The 16,900-nt window shown below is 41.7% G+C and overlaps 1 protein-coding gene across 2 annotated transcripts in view; it reads left to right on the forward strand.

The window, feature by feature from the left end:
- Window positions 1-16,900, forward strand: part of LOC117442470 (E3 ubiquitin-protein ligase DTX4-like) — a 47,392-nt gene that overhangs the window by 9,441 nt on the left and 21,051 nt on the right. For both annotated transcript variants that reach the window (XM_034078478.2, XM_034078479.2), the window contains exons 3-4: window positions 13,920-14,134; window positions 14,897-15,762. In XM_034078478.2, coding sequence (XP_033934369.1) covers window positions 13,920-14,134; window positions 14,897-15,762 — 1,081 coding nt within the window. The remainder of the gene's footprint in view (window positions 1-13,919; window positions 14,135-14,896; window positions 15,763-16,900) is intronic.

A 16,900-nucleotide genomic window follows, 5' to 3' on the forward strand; every position in this document is an offset into this window, starting at 1 on the left:
TAACTTATATACGGTAGTAACGTCTCATTCTGTAGGTCCACCGTTGCTCATAACAACAGAGAGTAATACATACTGTATATTCAGGAGAGATATGTCGTGGCGTGGAACCACAGCATGAAGAAAAACTAATATTTGTTTAAGGACAATATTGTAGACTCCACAAAGTTGTTCATTTATTTTCATGTCAAAGAATATTTTTTTACTTTAACTAACTGGGAAAACACCTGAATCTCACCACAAAAGAAGAAATGGTGACAGCAACCGAATTATCAAGTCAAAACAATAGTGGGAAACAAGGAAGTAGAGAGGGTGAGAAAGTGTTATAAAAAAGGAAATGAACAGGAGGAAGTTATGTGAGTGTCTGAAAGAAGTTAATAAAAAAAGATGCTGCTGGCTCCATTCCAGCTTGACCTTCTAGATCATTTGCTAGCTCATCCTCTGCTTCAGTCTCAATGTGTTTCTATTCTCTCATGCTTCTACTTCGTTCTTTCCTCTCTCTCTCTCTTCCTCTTCACTCACATCCTCACTTCTTTGAGGGGTCCCTCTGACTGCTTTTGATTCAGCTTCCCCTATAGTTCTTCTTTTTTAATTCTCAATGTCAGTCTCATTATTTGTTGCTGGTGCTTACATTTCCCTCAGATTCTGAGGTCCTTCATTTTAATTTGAGATATTTAACCTCGATAGAGACTCCCATACATTATGAGTTTTGTCATCTCATCACTCTCAAGGTACACAGTGTTGGTAAGAATTTGTGGCTGATTTAGTAGGGTTAGATGGGTAGGGAATTACAGGAAATGTGTGTGTGTGTGTGTGTGTGTGTGTGTGTGTGTGTGTGTGTGTGTGTGTGTGTGTGTGTGTGTGTGTGTGTGTGTGTGTGTGTGTGTGTGTGTGTGTGTGTGTGTGTGTGTGTGTGTGCGCGCGGTGCACGCGTGCGTGTGTGTGTGTGTGTGTATTCAGGGGACATTTATTGTCATGCTGAATCACAGGGTTTCGCAACAAAATGCATGTGTAGCCTAGTATATTTATGCTACATTTTAAAAACTGAACAAAAACATTAGTGTGTTCCTGTGGTACCTTCCTATTTAGTGTAAAAAAATGTGGATGCTTTTTAGTCGCTGACCGGACTCCAACTTTCTTTTTATGTTTACACGCTAGTATTGCACAATTAAATTGGATCGCAATATGGTTTTGTGCCATATTCCAAATGCAGAATGTGCAATATTTGTTACAAAATATGGGTAAATATTATTTAGAATTAGGTATTGTGGTGCTGCAGTGTTTCCCTCAGATCTGAAATATACTTGGGGGCGGGGGGTGGGGGGGGGTTGAGGTGACGTGCAACAACATTAACATTAAATGTTCTGTTGGTCGCTTGTTAGCAGACCCTTCACGCGATGGAAGAGTGAACAGGTGCAGGCAGGGCCCATAGTGATAGCCCTATAATTGAAATATACTACCCACAAATAAACATATGGACATGGGTTACTATTTATTTATTTTTTTTAATGATAAATGTATTTAGGAACCTGTCCATGTGATTTTAAGTGGGGGTGGACCTGAAATCCTCTAGGGGGGTCCGGGGGCAAGCTCCCCCGGTACGATTTTTTTTAAATGTTGGAGTTAAATGCATCAATCTGGTGCACTTTGAGGGGAAAATAAAGAGACTAGATCTATGGGAACACCTGAAACAGAACTGTATACATTTCAATAATCATAAAATCAGGGCCATAACCAATAACATATCCAATATGAAAAAACACTGACACCCTCAAATATGAAGTGCTTTATAAATGAAACCCATTATTATTATTATTATTATTATTATTATTATTAAATATGTGTTTACATAAATGGTGACCAATCCGTTTGAGACCCACTGAGAACTTAGACTAAGTTAACTATCTAAACACTCAAAGTCCTTTACCTCACCAGGGACTTTCGAGCGGCTCTTTTGTGAGAAAAGAGCTATATTTCTGATTGGCTGGGCGGATTGCAAACCACGCCCCGTAAAACTCCCAAAAAGTGTTGTGAAGCCGCCATTTTATTATCCTTGCATTAGCATTATTAGCATTAGCCCAGCGCAGAAACTCAGAGAGACCAACTTATGGCAACACAAAATAAAACATGGGAGCGGTGGAGATGAGGAGGTGTCGGCGTTCTGGCGATTTACTCGGAAGGCTTCAGTAGAAGCTGCTGGGAGTCCCAGCAGCTTCTACTGAAGCCAGTCCCCAACTCCGGGGACTTCCGGCCGGGGACTTTGGGCGGCAGTATACGCCGTGAAGTGGTTTGCGGCCTGCCAGTAAGCCCAAAGCAGAAGAAGAAGAAGTGACGTCAGCGGCTTCATTTGCCTAATCCACCCCCAGGGACTTTTTCTGGTGTGAATGCGATCTGTACTTCGTTCATGCGAACTAAAGAGTTCGCATGAACCTTTGTGGGAAAAGTACCGCAGTGTGAATGCGCCTAAGGGCTTTGATTTATGATCTGTATGACAGTTGCCATGTCGGCAGGCCACATCATGTAGACAGCCAGTCACCCTGTGTGAGGCAGGCCACTTAAGAGGCCAGGCCATCGGGAAACCCCCCGGTCCTCCCGATGGGTACAGGAGGCGTAGAGCGAGGGATCATTGTCCACAAGTTAATCGATCGCAGATGGCGTCGTGGTCAAGGACGAAAAATAATAATTATATATATTTTTTTAAACCCTAAATGGGTCGCGAAATATACTTGGGCGGCCGTTAAAGGGGAAAGGAAACACCAATTACAGTTATAATATTCCGGTAGTTTATTCATTTTACAATGGATATTGATCGTAATGTTTATTGTATATGATATTACTCGCCAAAAGAAAATTAATTATCCGCCGGCCGGGTGGGGAATTCCGGGACCAGGCCGCCGCCATTAGGGGAGTCCCAAATGGTGACGTCACTGGCTGTGTTTTCGCTCCACCTGAAGTCAACACAACGTAGCAGATATGGCAGCGATGGAGGAATTTTGCAATGAGATCGACGTTTTGAACGATGAATTTGACTATTCGTCGGGAGATGACATTGATGTGGAAGCATCTACAGTTACCAGGCATCCCATGGCCTATGCTTATGAACCGATTCGGTCGAATAGAGTGGCATACGATCCGGAATAAAAAAATTAAAAAAACACAATGCTAACAGTGAGCCTCTGAATTAGCCCCGAGCGAAAATGCTAACCTATTACTGCACCGAAAATCACTCCTAGCTCCCTTATTACTTATCCTAGCCGCACCTCCAACACATCGTTTATGATCGCAAGGAGACACAGAATCTAACGGTGCCCACCTCAACACTGAAAGATACAAACTCGCGAGGTTATCCACAAAAACGTACATCAAAACAAGTGGCGCTAGGTACTAACATACGCCAGGCTAACGGCTTACCTTCCTCATTGTCTGGTCTAAACTGGTCTTCAATGGCATTACAACGATAAAAACGATGATGTAGTTAATCCATAGGTTAATATCCAATGGGGCTGTGTCCCCTTTGAAATGTTCTGATAATCTATAAGCAATACAACTGCAATTCCGTTATCTGCTGTCCGCTCTGTGCTCCGTGCGCTCTGGGTCCTGCAATACCATCCATCAATAGCAATACTAGCCTTTTTAGGGCTGTTTTCGACAGATGAGCGTGTGTATGCCAGTTTAATTAGTTGAGCTATAGAACACCCCCAATTCTCTATTGTACGTCATAATAGCTACCATTTCGTTTGGACGCTATTGCGTTAATTAATAAGGTCACACTGTGTCAGTAAATACATGTGTGAGCTAGTAATCTGGTAGTGCTGCAATATTTACCTCTCTCTCGGCAGCTGAAGCAACTCGTTTGGTGGCTCGAACTTCACGTTTGTTGACACTGTCATTGTCTTGCGCGGCCGACGTCCTGGGACGGTCGGTGTTCCCGACTGCATACGTTGAGAAATCGAATATTGTGGGAACAGATCCTGGCTTCAAATCCAATGTTTTGTATTGAACCAGGCATCCAGACTGGACTTTGAGCAGCTTCTCATCCTTTAGTGGCAGCCTATGGAAATGTACTTCTTCCTTCTTTGTATAAAATCCATTTGTGCAGCCTGGGGCAATACAATAAACTCCTGACGACGACCGTTTTCTTGTAATGTAAACTACTGGTGCATTGCACGCCATGTTGTTTGTTATTGAGCTTTGGCCCAGGAAGCCGTACCCAATCAGTGACGTCACTGGGAAAGTCCCGGAGCAATGGAAGCGCCCATGGTCATTAGGCACATATTTCAAAAAGTAAATTTGCGTATCTCGATCGTTTATATTGGAAATAGACTAGATAAATACATTTCCTAATGGTAATATTGTCGCATGGAAAGCAGTTTGAAAAGTGTTTCCATTTCCCTTTAATATACCTGGGCGGCCCTCCCAAGTATAGTCTATGTGTGGGAAACACTGGGTGCTGCATAGATGTAAATTTGTATTCTAATAATTAAATAAAATATATATGTGTCTTACAGATTGTCCTGAATAATCTAACCATGATCATTTTAATCATATTATTTTGTTTAAATAAGGAGAAAATGATCAATCCCTCCAATATCTAAAGAAATTGTTCAGCCCTAGAATATGCACTGGTTTTTAAAATACATGCATCATATTTAGTTTAATATTTAGCACTAAACCAATGTATTACTTCTGGACCAAAAGATAAGTAACAATGACCACTGTGAAACAATTTTTTGACTGGCTGTTTTATATTTCTTAGTCAAAGTTTTATGTCATTGGAGTCCCTTTATTATATCAAAAACACACTGGTGGGATAAGCAGAGGCTTTGAGGACAATTGTCGTCGAGTGTGAGTAAAGGTTGATGATACATGATAGTGTGTACAGCCTCATTCAATCAATTATTACATAGGTGTGTACAATCCCCTGTGTGAATTGCAGCCATACATATGGTCGTGTGATGAGGAAGAGGAAGTGCTGTATCATCTTGGATGCAACATTTCCCCACAGAGTCACTGCTGTTGAATTCTTGATAAGTGTGAGGAGCACAAAGTGTGTGTGTGTGTGTGTGTGTGTGTGTGTGTGTGTGTGTGTGTGTGTGTGTGTGTGTGTGTGTGTGTGTGTGTGTGTGTTGTGTGTGTGTGTGTGTGTGTGTGTGTGCGCGCGCGCGCGTGTGTGTGCATGCGTACGTGCGTGCAGGGAGGGGTCAGTGGTAGTGAGATGAGAACAATGAGGACCAGATGGCCAGTCTCTCTCCACCTACCTTCGTTCTCTTTGTCCTCCCTCTCCTAGATTTCACTCATTTTAATTTCTCTCACTGGTGCTTTTAAATATTCACAAATATTTCACGTGTTTACTTTTGCTTGTATCTCTCCACCATTACAACAATGTGTTCAGTCCATTCAACTCAAGTTTGTATGGTCTTGGTTGAAATGACATTTCAAGCTATATTATTTTCATAGATCGTGTATGGACCATTGGTTCATATTTGAAACGCACAGTCTGAGCCGTGCATAAATGCAGTGTGGCCACTGGCCACACCCAGACACGCAGCACTTGATTCCAGCTGTGAGTGACATGTGAACACAGCAGCATTGGTTGATCCTGTGCTGACAGAAGAGGTGTGGTACTGTGAGAGAGCAGCAGTGTTAACACTTTGCTGCATTTCTGTGCACATGGATATAATCCTGCAAATTATTTGTGTGTAGCAAACACTCCCACAGCTGTAAGAGCCAATAACATCTGCTTGTATCTGTTCGGGTATGTACCTAAACTTGACCAGTAAATCTGTTTCTGATTTATTTGCTGATATTTGGCACACCCAAGCATATGTGCATTTACATAATATGATTAAACAGACACACACCCGGTCTCCTGTGCTGAAATGGGGCCTAGTTTAGGATGGTGTGTTAAAAGCGTACGAAGACGCCTGCGCTGCTAAACTAGTGGCGAATCCAAAGCCAGCTGCAAAGGCACCGGGGCTTTTACCTATCGACGAGGCTTTTGAAAAAGGCAAGACGTTTATTTGGGAAAATAAATATGGTCACTTTGAAGAGTCAAAACTGTTCTTGGCTTTGTTTTGTCCATAGTAGTAATGCTCATGTCATTTGCTCACTACTAGTCTTTTTTTTACAAAAAACGTTGTGCAAAAACTACAGGTACATTTAATATATATATATATTATATTATTATCGGTCTTGAGAAGCAGGAAGTTATCGGTATCGGTTTAAAAAAAACAATATCGTGCATCCCTACCCCATACTAATATCTCGGAGCAAAACTCTTAATGGGAGCTCATCATTTAGCTTTGTAAGCATGCTCAAATGAATGCAACTTTGCGCTGGATAACAGTTAGTGTTGACATAATATAATGTCAGAGAAGTAACATATACGTCATTCACGATAGTGTCCTGGACAGTAAGAATGGGAAAAAAGTTAGATCCCTTAATGTCTCTTACTTGCATTATGCATTTGTATTAGCATAATGCAGAGGTTCAAATAGCATGTGGTTAGAATGGACTTGTTACCACAGCAAGTCCATGTTTTAGACACACTGGAAATGGCACAATAAAAATGCGAAATCACAAAGCAGAATTAATCGAAGTAAGTAGCTTTTGATTATGAATAATACTAAAACAATTTAATTCTTTATTTTCTCTGTTGTCCAAGTTTAATTTATTTTACTTTCCATTTCTAGTGATGAGGTTTTTGCATACTAGCACCCTGTTTAAACCATTAAAACATCTACTTGGTTTACGTCTCGGCCATGCTCTCAGCTATGTGTGGAGCTGCCTCCTCTGCCCATGTCAGAAACACAGACAGCAGCGCAGCTTGTTCTCGGTCTGCTGTTTGTCTCGCTGTGAATGGACTGGAGAGAGAAATAACATTTCACATGCTAATCAGCAGGTCAAGTGCTCCTCGCTGCGCTGGATTCATACAACACAGAACCACACAGGAGGCGGGTGTCATAGACTTCCGCAAAAAAATATTTGTCTCGCATACGTCTTGGTGCCACATATCTGTCTTACTGTAACATAGACATCTTCTTTTTAGGGATTCGAGTAGCTATGAACTATACCAGAATATTCATACACAACAAACAATACAGTGGGGTTCATCTCAGTTTGATTCACTCTCTCAGTCTTACTGTCCACATCAGACAATCACAGCCCCCCCCCATTCATTCAACCCATTCCTTTTGATGTCAGTGTGCTGATGCCACTCTGCCAATATCCCCTCTTTGTGCTAGTCTCTCGCTCACTCTCAAACACACTCTCTCTCCTTGTCCTGGCATTGACTGAATAGACTGTTACCCCTGGAGACTTAGGTGTCTGATTGGTTGGTTTAGGTTTGGAAGGGTGGAAGGAGGGTTTAGGGACCCTCCTTCCACCCTTCTGCCCCACTTGGAGACAAACACTGTTGTCCTCTGGTTATTTATTTGTATACTTTTTTTATATGTGCTTTGATTTTTTTTTAGTAATATTGGACTGATGGTAAAAACAGTATGTATGAATTTGAGATAACAAAGGGAAAGTAGACAGAATGCTTCTTAGAATTCCTTGCCCTGCAGGAATCAGTATCACAAGGCTGCCTTCCCCCATCACTTTGTGATATTATCTTGGCGGATATGTTTACTCACTCATCAAAGCATTTTATTAAAATGCATCTAGTTAGAAAAGCCACATTATGGCTCTGGCTATTTTTTGTTGCATCATTTTGTGTCTTTTTATACTTTGTTTCTAAAAGTCTGATCTCTATGTCATCACATTGGTATTGGAATGTATGTATGAAGTTGTATACTTGTTCCAATATAATACCATAATTGGACATAAAAGTGGATCTGATATTGGGTTGTGGAATAATGCGTTGGTGTTCGGGTCAGGGGAGCACAGGTTCAAACCCCACTGCAGTCAGCATGTCGTTGTGTCCCTGAGACACTTCACCCCAAATTGCTCCTGTGGGGATTGCCCGCAGTTCTGAGTATGTAAGTCGCTTTGGATAAAAGTGTCTAACAAGTAACATGTAATGTAATATTGACCTCTTTTTGGGAGAAATATCACCTAGTGAATTGTAGTTTAAGTTAATATACAGTGGTTCCCCTAGGATGGAGTCATAGCAGCGGTGCTAAGGCACGTGGGCCCAGCATAATGTGAGCGCGTGCAATGTGTTAGTGTGTGCACGTGCGAAGTGCGCCCCGCCAAATTGTTACTATGTGTCTGCCAGCACAAGAAAGTGTACCAGGGCCGGTTCTAGCCAATTTGCTGCCCTAGGCGAGATTTTATATATAAAGAATAAATGAAAAATCTCTACAAAAGACAAATACACTACAAAAACAGAAACGTATTGACGTAGGTAATATACGTCAAAATGGCTTCAAATGAACATGTCTGAATTGGAGGGTGGACGTCACATCCTCTAGGGGGGTCTGGGGTTATGCCCCCCCCCCCCCCCCGGGAAGATATTTTTGAACATTTTAAAGTAAAATGCTTCAATCTGGTGCACTTTGAGTGAGCACACAATTACTAGAAACCTGATCTAGGGGGTACAACTCTAAACACCCATATGAAAAAGATCGGTTTACATTTTAATAATCAAATAAGTATGTGAACATAACCAATAACCTACCATAGCCAATAACAAATACATGTAACTTATTTTATTTGTGTTGTTCATTTATATCTTATTTTACCTTAACATTTATTTATTTATACATATTTTTGTATCTCTCCAACTTTAAACGATATTTTTGGTTTACTATCCTATAGTATACATTGGAATGATTTCAAACCTGTTTTTATTTATCCTAATAATTAAAAAGGAGTGCCTTGGAAATTAGTGCTGCACGATTAATCGGAAAAAAAAATCGTGATCTCGATTCAGACACCTATGCGATCTCATTTCTAAATTACGGCGATCCTATGACGTCATACTGATTTTTTTTTGCTTCTGAATAATACCAACTTGCAATGTCAATCATACTTAAACGATGTAAAGCAAATATACTCTATACATTTAACATTAAAGTACCATGATCGCATGCAAATGGTAGTGTTCTGTCTGTCTCTCCTCCTCTCATGCAGTGTTAACGCTGCAGCCACTAGTGTTGCCAGTTTTTGCGGAAGGAATAAGCAACCAGGTCTATGAAAACAAGCGCAAAAGAACATGAGCACTTTAAACCTATATATGTCGGGTCGGCTATTTGAAAATAACCTATCTACAAGCTCACAACCGCAACAACCATTATTACTTAGTTACTACCAAGCAACTTTACAGAAAGATAAGCCCAATGTGGCTTATAATAAGTATACCTGGCAACACTCACTGACTGCAGCACGTGAGGGCAGGAGCATAGACTCACTGTATATATAAAGGCAGGAGCCGGCAGTATGTTTACAGAAGCGTTAGCATTAGCACTGATTAGCAAAGAGTGACGAGAGCGACTAGTAGTACAAGAAAAACAGAAATGAGTGACGAGGTGGTCGAGGACAATGACAACAACACCGACGAAAATCCCGGTGGCGACTCTGGCGAGAGTGAGAGGGAAGTTGTGCTTGTGCCGAAAAAAGGACCACATTCATCCAGTGTGTGGAACTTTTTGGGATTTGATCCTGATGATGACTTACAAAAAGTCGTCCACTGTAAGCATTGTTCTCGCATCGTCGCAACGACGTCAGGTAACACCACAAACCTATTAAATCACCTGCAACGTCACCATAAAATACAGTATGCTTTAGCAAAGAAGGACAACCCGAAAAAAAATCAAACCCCCAGACAACGACGCAAACATCCATAAGCCAAACGTTATTCAATGGAACACCATATTCACACAGCTCACGAAGGCACAAAGAGATAACGAAGGCCATCACCTTTTACTTGGCTAAGGATATGGCATCAATAAATACAGTTCAAAATGAAGGGTTCAAGAACTTGATGAAGACGCTGGATAAGCGGTACTCAGTGCCTTCCCGCAACTACTTTTCACCTACTGCATTGCCTGCCATGTACTACAAGACTCGAACCACAGTCGAGACAGAACTGAAAGATGTCCAGCACTTTGCGACAACAACTGACCTGTAGTCCAGTCGTACCATGGAACCATATATGAGCCTGACGGTGCATTTCATCACCAGTGATTTCACCATGAAAAGTCGGTGCCTACAGACAGCTTTCTTCCCCGTGGACCACACGGGCGACGAAATTGCAGTGGGACTAATGGAAAGTCTCCAATCCTGGAGCTTGGATCTGAAAAGGATGGTGTGCATCACTACAGATAGTGGATCAAACATCATAAAAGCATCCGACATAAACAAATGGACAAGGCTCCAGTGTTTTGGCCACAGGCTACATCTGGCTATAGGTGAGCTGAGTACAATCTATTCCACAGTAAAGTCCTCTGTTCATTTAAGTCTGAGAGTGTAGAGTTAACTGTCAATATTGTACTGAACATGTTTATGTATTTAAAAAAAATATTCTTATTTCATTTAACTAATTACCACTATTTTAAATTGTAATGTATAGTCTAAATATTATAGTACCCCCCGCCATTTGGGTATATATTTATACTCCGGCTTAAATGAATTGGCCATTATTTTTATTCCATCTTTCCAGACCCCATACATTTTCCCTGAGAGATTTCCAAAAATATTTATATAAATTATTTTAAGCCTAGAATCAAGCCATCCAGGATACTGGTGATTCATGACCATAAAACGTTTGATTTTGTGGGGGGAAAAAGAAGTTAAAAAATACTGTTCAGTATTCAGCAACTACAGACTGAAGACAAAGTTATGTTTTTGTTACAAGAGAAACAAATGTTGTCTGTTTAAATTCATTGTACTCACGTGACGTCTAAGAGTAAGAGTGCAATAAATATTTTCATTGAAACGATGAGAATCGTGTGAGAATCGTGATCTCAATTCTTATGGAGGAAAATCGTGATTCACATTTGAGCAAGAATCGTGCAGCACTATTGGAAATATGTGTTTACATAATTTGTTTACATATTTGTTTGAGACCCACTGAGATAACTTAGACTAAAGTGAACTATCTAAACACTCAGAGTCCTTTACCTCACTGAGCCTCTCAGTCTGACAGGAGAGCTCTCCTCCACCCTGGTTGTAGAAACATCTACTTCTTATATCTGTTAGCGCAGATAGCACCAGATTCTAATTAGGGTTGCCAGAAACTGACCATGATCAAAATCGATTATTCGGCAGCCCTGGCGAATAATAATCGATTATTCGGAATTCCGTTGTTTTCTTTACTGTAACATGTTTAACAGTACAAACAACAAACAAGCATGTCATCACAACGACGTGGCCTTGAAGTGAAGTTGGTAATGGCCGGCTGTGCTGCGTCTTTCTCTGTAACCTCTTTGGCGTGCTTCGCACTCAAATGCGAACGCATTGTTGAGGTTGAGCTGTGATAGACCAACGTCTTTTCGCAGAGCTTGCATTTAACTTCCTTTGGACTTGTAAGTTCGAAGTAGTTCCACGAGGAACTCTTTTTACCTGCCGCTTTGTTCATCTTTAGTCGCACGTGTGAGGGAGAGGGGGGGTGGGGTCGGTGTGTAGCGTGCTGCAGCAGCAGTCTGCTCTGCACGCAGGCTTCCTCCAAGTTTACAGTAAAACAAACTGGTGGTGTGACCAATGACCATTTACAATTATTAATACTATTACTATTATTAGCATATATATATTTATATTAGTGCTGTCAAAATTATCGCGTTAACGGCGGTAATTAATTTTTTGAATTAATTGCGTTAAAATATTTAACGCATTTAACGCATGTGCAGAATGGCCCGCCCCATACGTCCCACCAGTGGCAGCGCCAGGGTATGGCTGGGGTAGGCTACACCCATACCAAGAAATGGCTTAGCCCCACCATGAACAATGATGCTAAAGTAAGCAAAATAAAGTCTGCCAACTCGCGCGGAGTAAATTGCACAGACAGCAGTTAGTAAGATTGATTTCATAAGCCACTGTTTTGAAAACTTTTGTCACGTAGTGATCGTCTTCTCAATAGAACATCTTTGATAACGGCGTGGTGTTGTTGCAGGAAGTCCCGACGGAGCATACTTTTGCTGTAGTACATAACTGGTACGCAGGTTATGTGCGTAATCTGAAATGCGTACCGTCACTTGTGTCACAAAGCGCATTTGCGTACCGACGTACTTGTGAAGCTTTTCCAGAAGGCGGTTAGATCACCGGACGACAGAGTCGGTCTCCGTGTGCACAGACAGGGCTGCTGTTAACGTCGGTCTATACAACGGAATTGTGCCAAAACTACGCCAACCGGCTGCGGAGGGAGACTCCCCTCTTCACTGGAGAACTGCGCTAAAACAGCTGATCACAACGTTCACACTCTGTGGTCACGAAGTACTCCACTAGCCCCCCCGTCGACTTTCCTGAAGTACTCCCCCGTTGATAGAAATCAACACGTAATGAATTAAGACCCCACGGTTTGATGATTGATAGGTGTGTGGGCTGTCTTTCATTTTGACACACAGAAAAATGTTATAAATGTTAAATGGATATCCGCCTTCTTTCATTTATCTTTCCATTCCCACAACAATATACATAAATAAATGGCATATTTTGGACATAGTTCGAATGGTGATTAATCATGATTAATTAATTTTTAAGCTGTGATTAATCTGATTAAAAATTGTAATCGTTTGACAGCCCTAATTTATATATATTTTGGTTGAAACTAAGCCAGAAAAAAAAAAAACCATAAATAATAATAAAAAATATGTATAAATAAAATCGATTTTTAAAGATAATATTCGATTATGGAGACTGTAGCGAATAATCGAATAATCGCTGGCATCCCTAATTCTAATAACAACAGCGCCGGTACCGGTGCGACCTCTCTCGCTCCCACGCTCGCACTTTGGCTGTGAGCTGCGGGCGCCTGATAAGCCAACATCCCCCACTTTCATCACTTACAGCGCCCATCGTACAGGGCAAATGAAAAGTGTAACCGGGGTGAAAAGGGTATTACATTTACTTAATTATGAATGTTGTTACATCAAGGCCAAAAATTAGGATGAGCGCCAACAGTCAAAAATGTTTTTTCCCTCCCGGACCTACCAGCGCAGCGCCCCCCAGATCTGGCGCCCTAGCCTAATGATTCACTTAACAATTGAATAGTAAATGATATGTACATTTTGACATTCTTTGAAACATATATACAACAGCACCCTCAGACATTTTATCTAGATCCCAAATGTTCAATTTGTTGATTTACTGTAACATTTTAGGTCAATTTTTAACTATTACATAGAACCTTGAAATTAACAATAAGACGACATGTAACCCATTGAGTGATTGTACAGGCATGTATTACAGACATATATCCACAAATTGTCAGTGTGCATGTTGTTTCTCTGAACTTCAGGTCACTACTGCATGTGATGTCATTCAAATGTCCAAAGGCTTGTACAGGAAGTAGCTCTTAACCCATGTGATGTCCTCGAGTTCATGTCCACAATACAGACCAAGGCAGGACTATTTTGGGCCCATCTTATCTCACTTCATCCCATGGTTTTCCTGGGAGTTTAAGATAAATAATTTTTTTCTATTTTAATTTGATATTACTGTATACTATTACCATATACAATTGTTTCGTGTGTCATTTTTTATTTTGACACAGGCTGATGATAAATCATTTCTTTCTATTTTAATTTGATATTACTGTATACTATTACCATATACAATTGTTTCGTGTGTCATTTTTTATTTTGCGAAGATCCTACCAAGCTTTTGTCAAATAAAGGTTTTACTACATCCCTATTTTACTAGCTTTGCTTTGCACCTAAATCAGTTTACAGTCAGTCTCTTGGTTACTTTTGAAAAAGCTGAAAGAAACGGGATGACTTTAATAACTAATGCACATTTTTTTTATTGATATCTTTCTTTATCAGGAACCATCCGTCCGGTGCGGAGGAGCTTTTATGACCCAGCCTCGGCCCCAGGTCAGGGCTGGCAGTGGGAGTGGGAGAACGATGCAGGTTCGTGGACGGCCTACGACATGGAGGTGGCCATTGCCATCGAGAACGCCCACAGCCGGCAGCAGCCCTGTTTCGACCTGACTCCACTTGGCTTCTGCTACGTCATTGATTTTCAGAACATGACGCAGGTGTGTTTAAGTTCATAACAAGGACATTAATGACTAAATCAACTTCTTCCATACAAGTCATTCCTTGCCTTTAGGATATTTAGCTACAGACTGCAGGACCCTCATACAGTTATGGATAATGTGCAGCGAGCAAGACCAGGATCCAGACGCTAAGCGCAGAACTCTTGCCCTCAAGCAACGTAACTTCAAATGAGGATCACTGATCAACATTTTCTGTAACCGTCCAAGTCTGTGCACAGTATCTTTTCCAATAACCAGTCTTTAAACAATTCCAGAGCCCTTACTGTGTTCATGTTACTTCCTGTCTGTCTTCTGTTCTGTTGATTTCTCCATCTTTCAGCGCTCTGTGTCTTTACCATTTTGGGCTGTTTCCTTGTTCTTCTTCTATTTTTACTGTCTTTACAAAGCATTATTTAACATTAAAGCATGGAAACATGTCTCAGTGGAGGCATAAAATACAAAAATGAACCTGAAAATGTGCACTGTGGATTTGACAGTTCAGCCATCATAAATCCAAAGTGTTGTGCTCTCCAAAAATATAAAAGCACATTGGCCAGGTTCAGGTTACTGTGGATTGATTTGAATTCACATGGTCCATTGATCAGACCATCCTTAGCAACAGTCTGCTATTGAAAAAGAGCAGACTATTAAATGTCCAAATTGACCAATCAGAATTAACTATTCAACTAAGGTGTGTAATAATAATAGGTAGTTCAAATTAGAAATGTCATGAAATTAATGTTTTGTTCTGTTTTCCTGCAGGTAAACCGACAGAGCCAGAGGTGTCGGAGACTTCAGAGACGAGCAGACATAGCCTACCCTCTGGTGTCTGGTCCTGTCCCAATACCTAAAGGGGGAGGAGGAGGAGCCCTGCTGGGTGTTGGGGTGTCGGGGGCCAGCACAGGGACTGGAAGCTCTATCTATCCCAATGGTGGCCTACCGGTTCCTGGACTGGGCCAGCCTTGTTCCTGCCAGCAATGCATGCTGGTCCTTAGTGTGAAGACCAATACAGGAGGGCCAGGGATACAGACTCTAGGTAGACGCTCACTAACCATGCAACGGGCCAGAAACCTACCACCCATCTCCTCAAAACCCCTGAGTCCGTCTAAATCAGCCACCCTAGGGCGAGGACAGCAGCTGAACTCCAACGGCAACTCCAACTACTACCAGACACTGCCGCACGGCCTCGCCATCTCCAGAAACATCTCCTCGCCAAGAAGGAACGCCCAGCTCTTCGCTCAGTCCCTGGCCGCCCTCACCGCCGGAACCTCCACCCTGGTGGTCAGCTCTTCTTCCAACAGGCCGCCCCCCCCATCCCTCCCGCCCCCTCAGCCTCCATCCTCCAAACCCAATGCGGCCCCTCCGTCCATTCCGCCCAAGCACTCCTCATCTTCAGCCAACGAACCAGTGCCAACCGCCACATTAGTTACCCCCGCCAACAGTGTGACCACGCCACCTTCTCCTGTGCCATCACCGTCGCCGATGCCGATGAAGCCGCAGCACCCACTGTCGGCGGCGGCAACAATGTGCCATGCCCCGTTGCCACAGAGATCTAGCTTAGCGGGGCTGAGTAGACCAGCGTTGCAGAGGATAGCCATGGCCCAGTCCAGAGCGCTCATAGCTTCAGGGTGAGTAAATCAAACACACCCATAACAAAAATACTGACTAGAGTCTTTTCAACTTACAGTATATACATGGTCTAAGCATGTGGGGTATGAAGTTCCACAATTAACATCAGAAGGAGCTACAGGATCAGAATAGAGGTTTAATATTCAGAGTCAGCAACAGTTCAAATGTAGACCAACATTTCATGGCACTTCTTTCGTTGGAACAAGATGCAAACTGGTTTAACAGAATGTTGTTGTTATTGTTATTAATACACATCCAGCAGGGCTACTTTAATTTCCAAATGCTCTGAGTCTGTTCAGACATGTATAAGAAATGCATGTTCCAACACGCAAAAAATGCGTTAGGGTTAGGGTTAACCCTAACCCTAACCCTAATAAAACAAGTCGGGGGCTACTTTTACTCCTCTTTTTTGTTTGTTTTTTGCAGTGTATATATTTAGCATATTTTAACATTATTATATGCTTACCTTTAACCTTTGTGTGCTGTTTGGGTCTGTGGAACCCGTTTTCAGTGTTTACTAAAAGAACATGTTTTTTAAAATGTTGACGTGAAATGCATCAATCTGGTGCACTCTGGTGTATCCATACGTTCTGGTGAATTTATGGATACAGCTCTCAACACTCAGATGAAAGGGAGCTGTATACTTTTCAATAATCCAAACATCTTTAGAATATGATCACAACCAATAACAAATCATTTAAACTGGTTTATTCTTATCTTATGTTACTTAGTTAGCATTCTTTCTTTTTATTTATGCATATTTTACTAATCACTCCCCTTTTAAACTGTTTTTTTTTTTTTCTGTCCTATAGTACACACTGGAATGATTTCTTACTTTATGTATATTAAATAGATAAAGGTGTGCTCTCCCTAGCTCTCTCCCTCCCTCCCTAGCTCTCTCGCTCTCTCTCCCTCCCTCCCTAGCTCTCTCGCTCTCTCTCTCTCCCTCTGTCACGCTCGCTCACAGAAGCTGTGTGCTCCTCCGTGGCGATGACGGCTTGCGTTAAAAAACAATAATAAACATATTTGTAAAGTGGGGGGACAAACGGAATTTCGAAAAGAGCGGGGGCCATGTCCCCCCTGTCCCAGGTGGAAATTACGCCATGCGTATGTGTGCGTCGAGTGCAATAAATATAT

Source organism: Pseudochaenichthys georgianus, unplaced genomic scaffold (genome assembly GCF_902827115.2).
Source record: "Pseudochaenichthys georgianus unplaced genomic scaffold, fPseGeo1.2 scaffold_435_arrow_ctg1, whole genome shotgun sequence".
In the NCBI taxonomy this organism is placed as follows: domain Eukaryota; kingdom Metazoa; phylum Chordata; class Actinopteri; order Perciformes; family Channichthyidae; genus Pseudochaenichthys; species Pseudochaenichthys georgianus.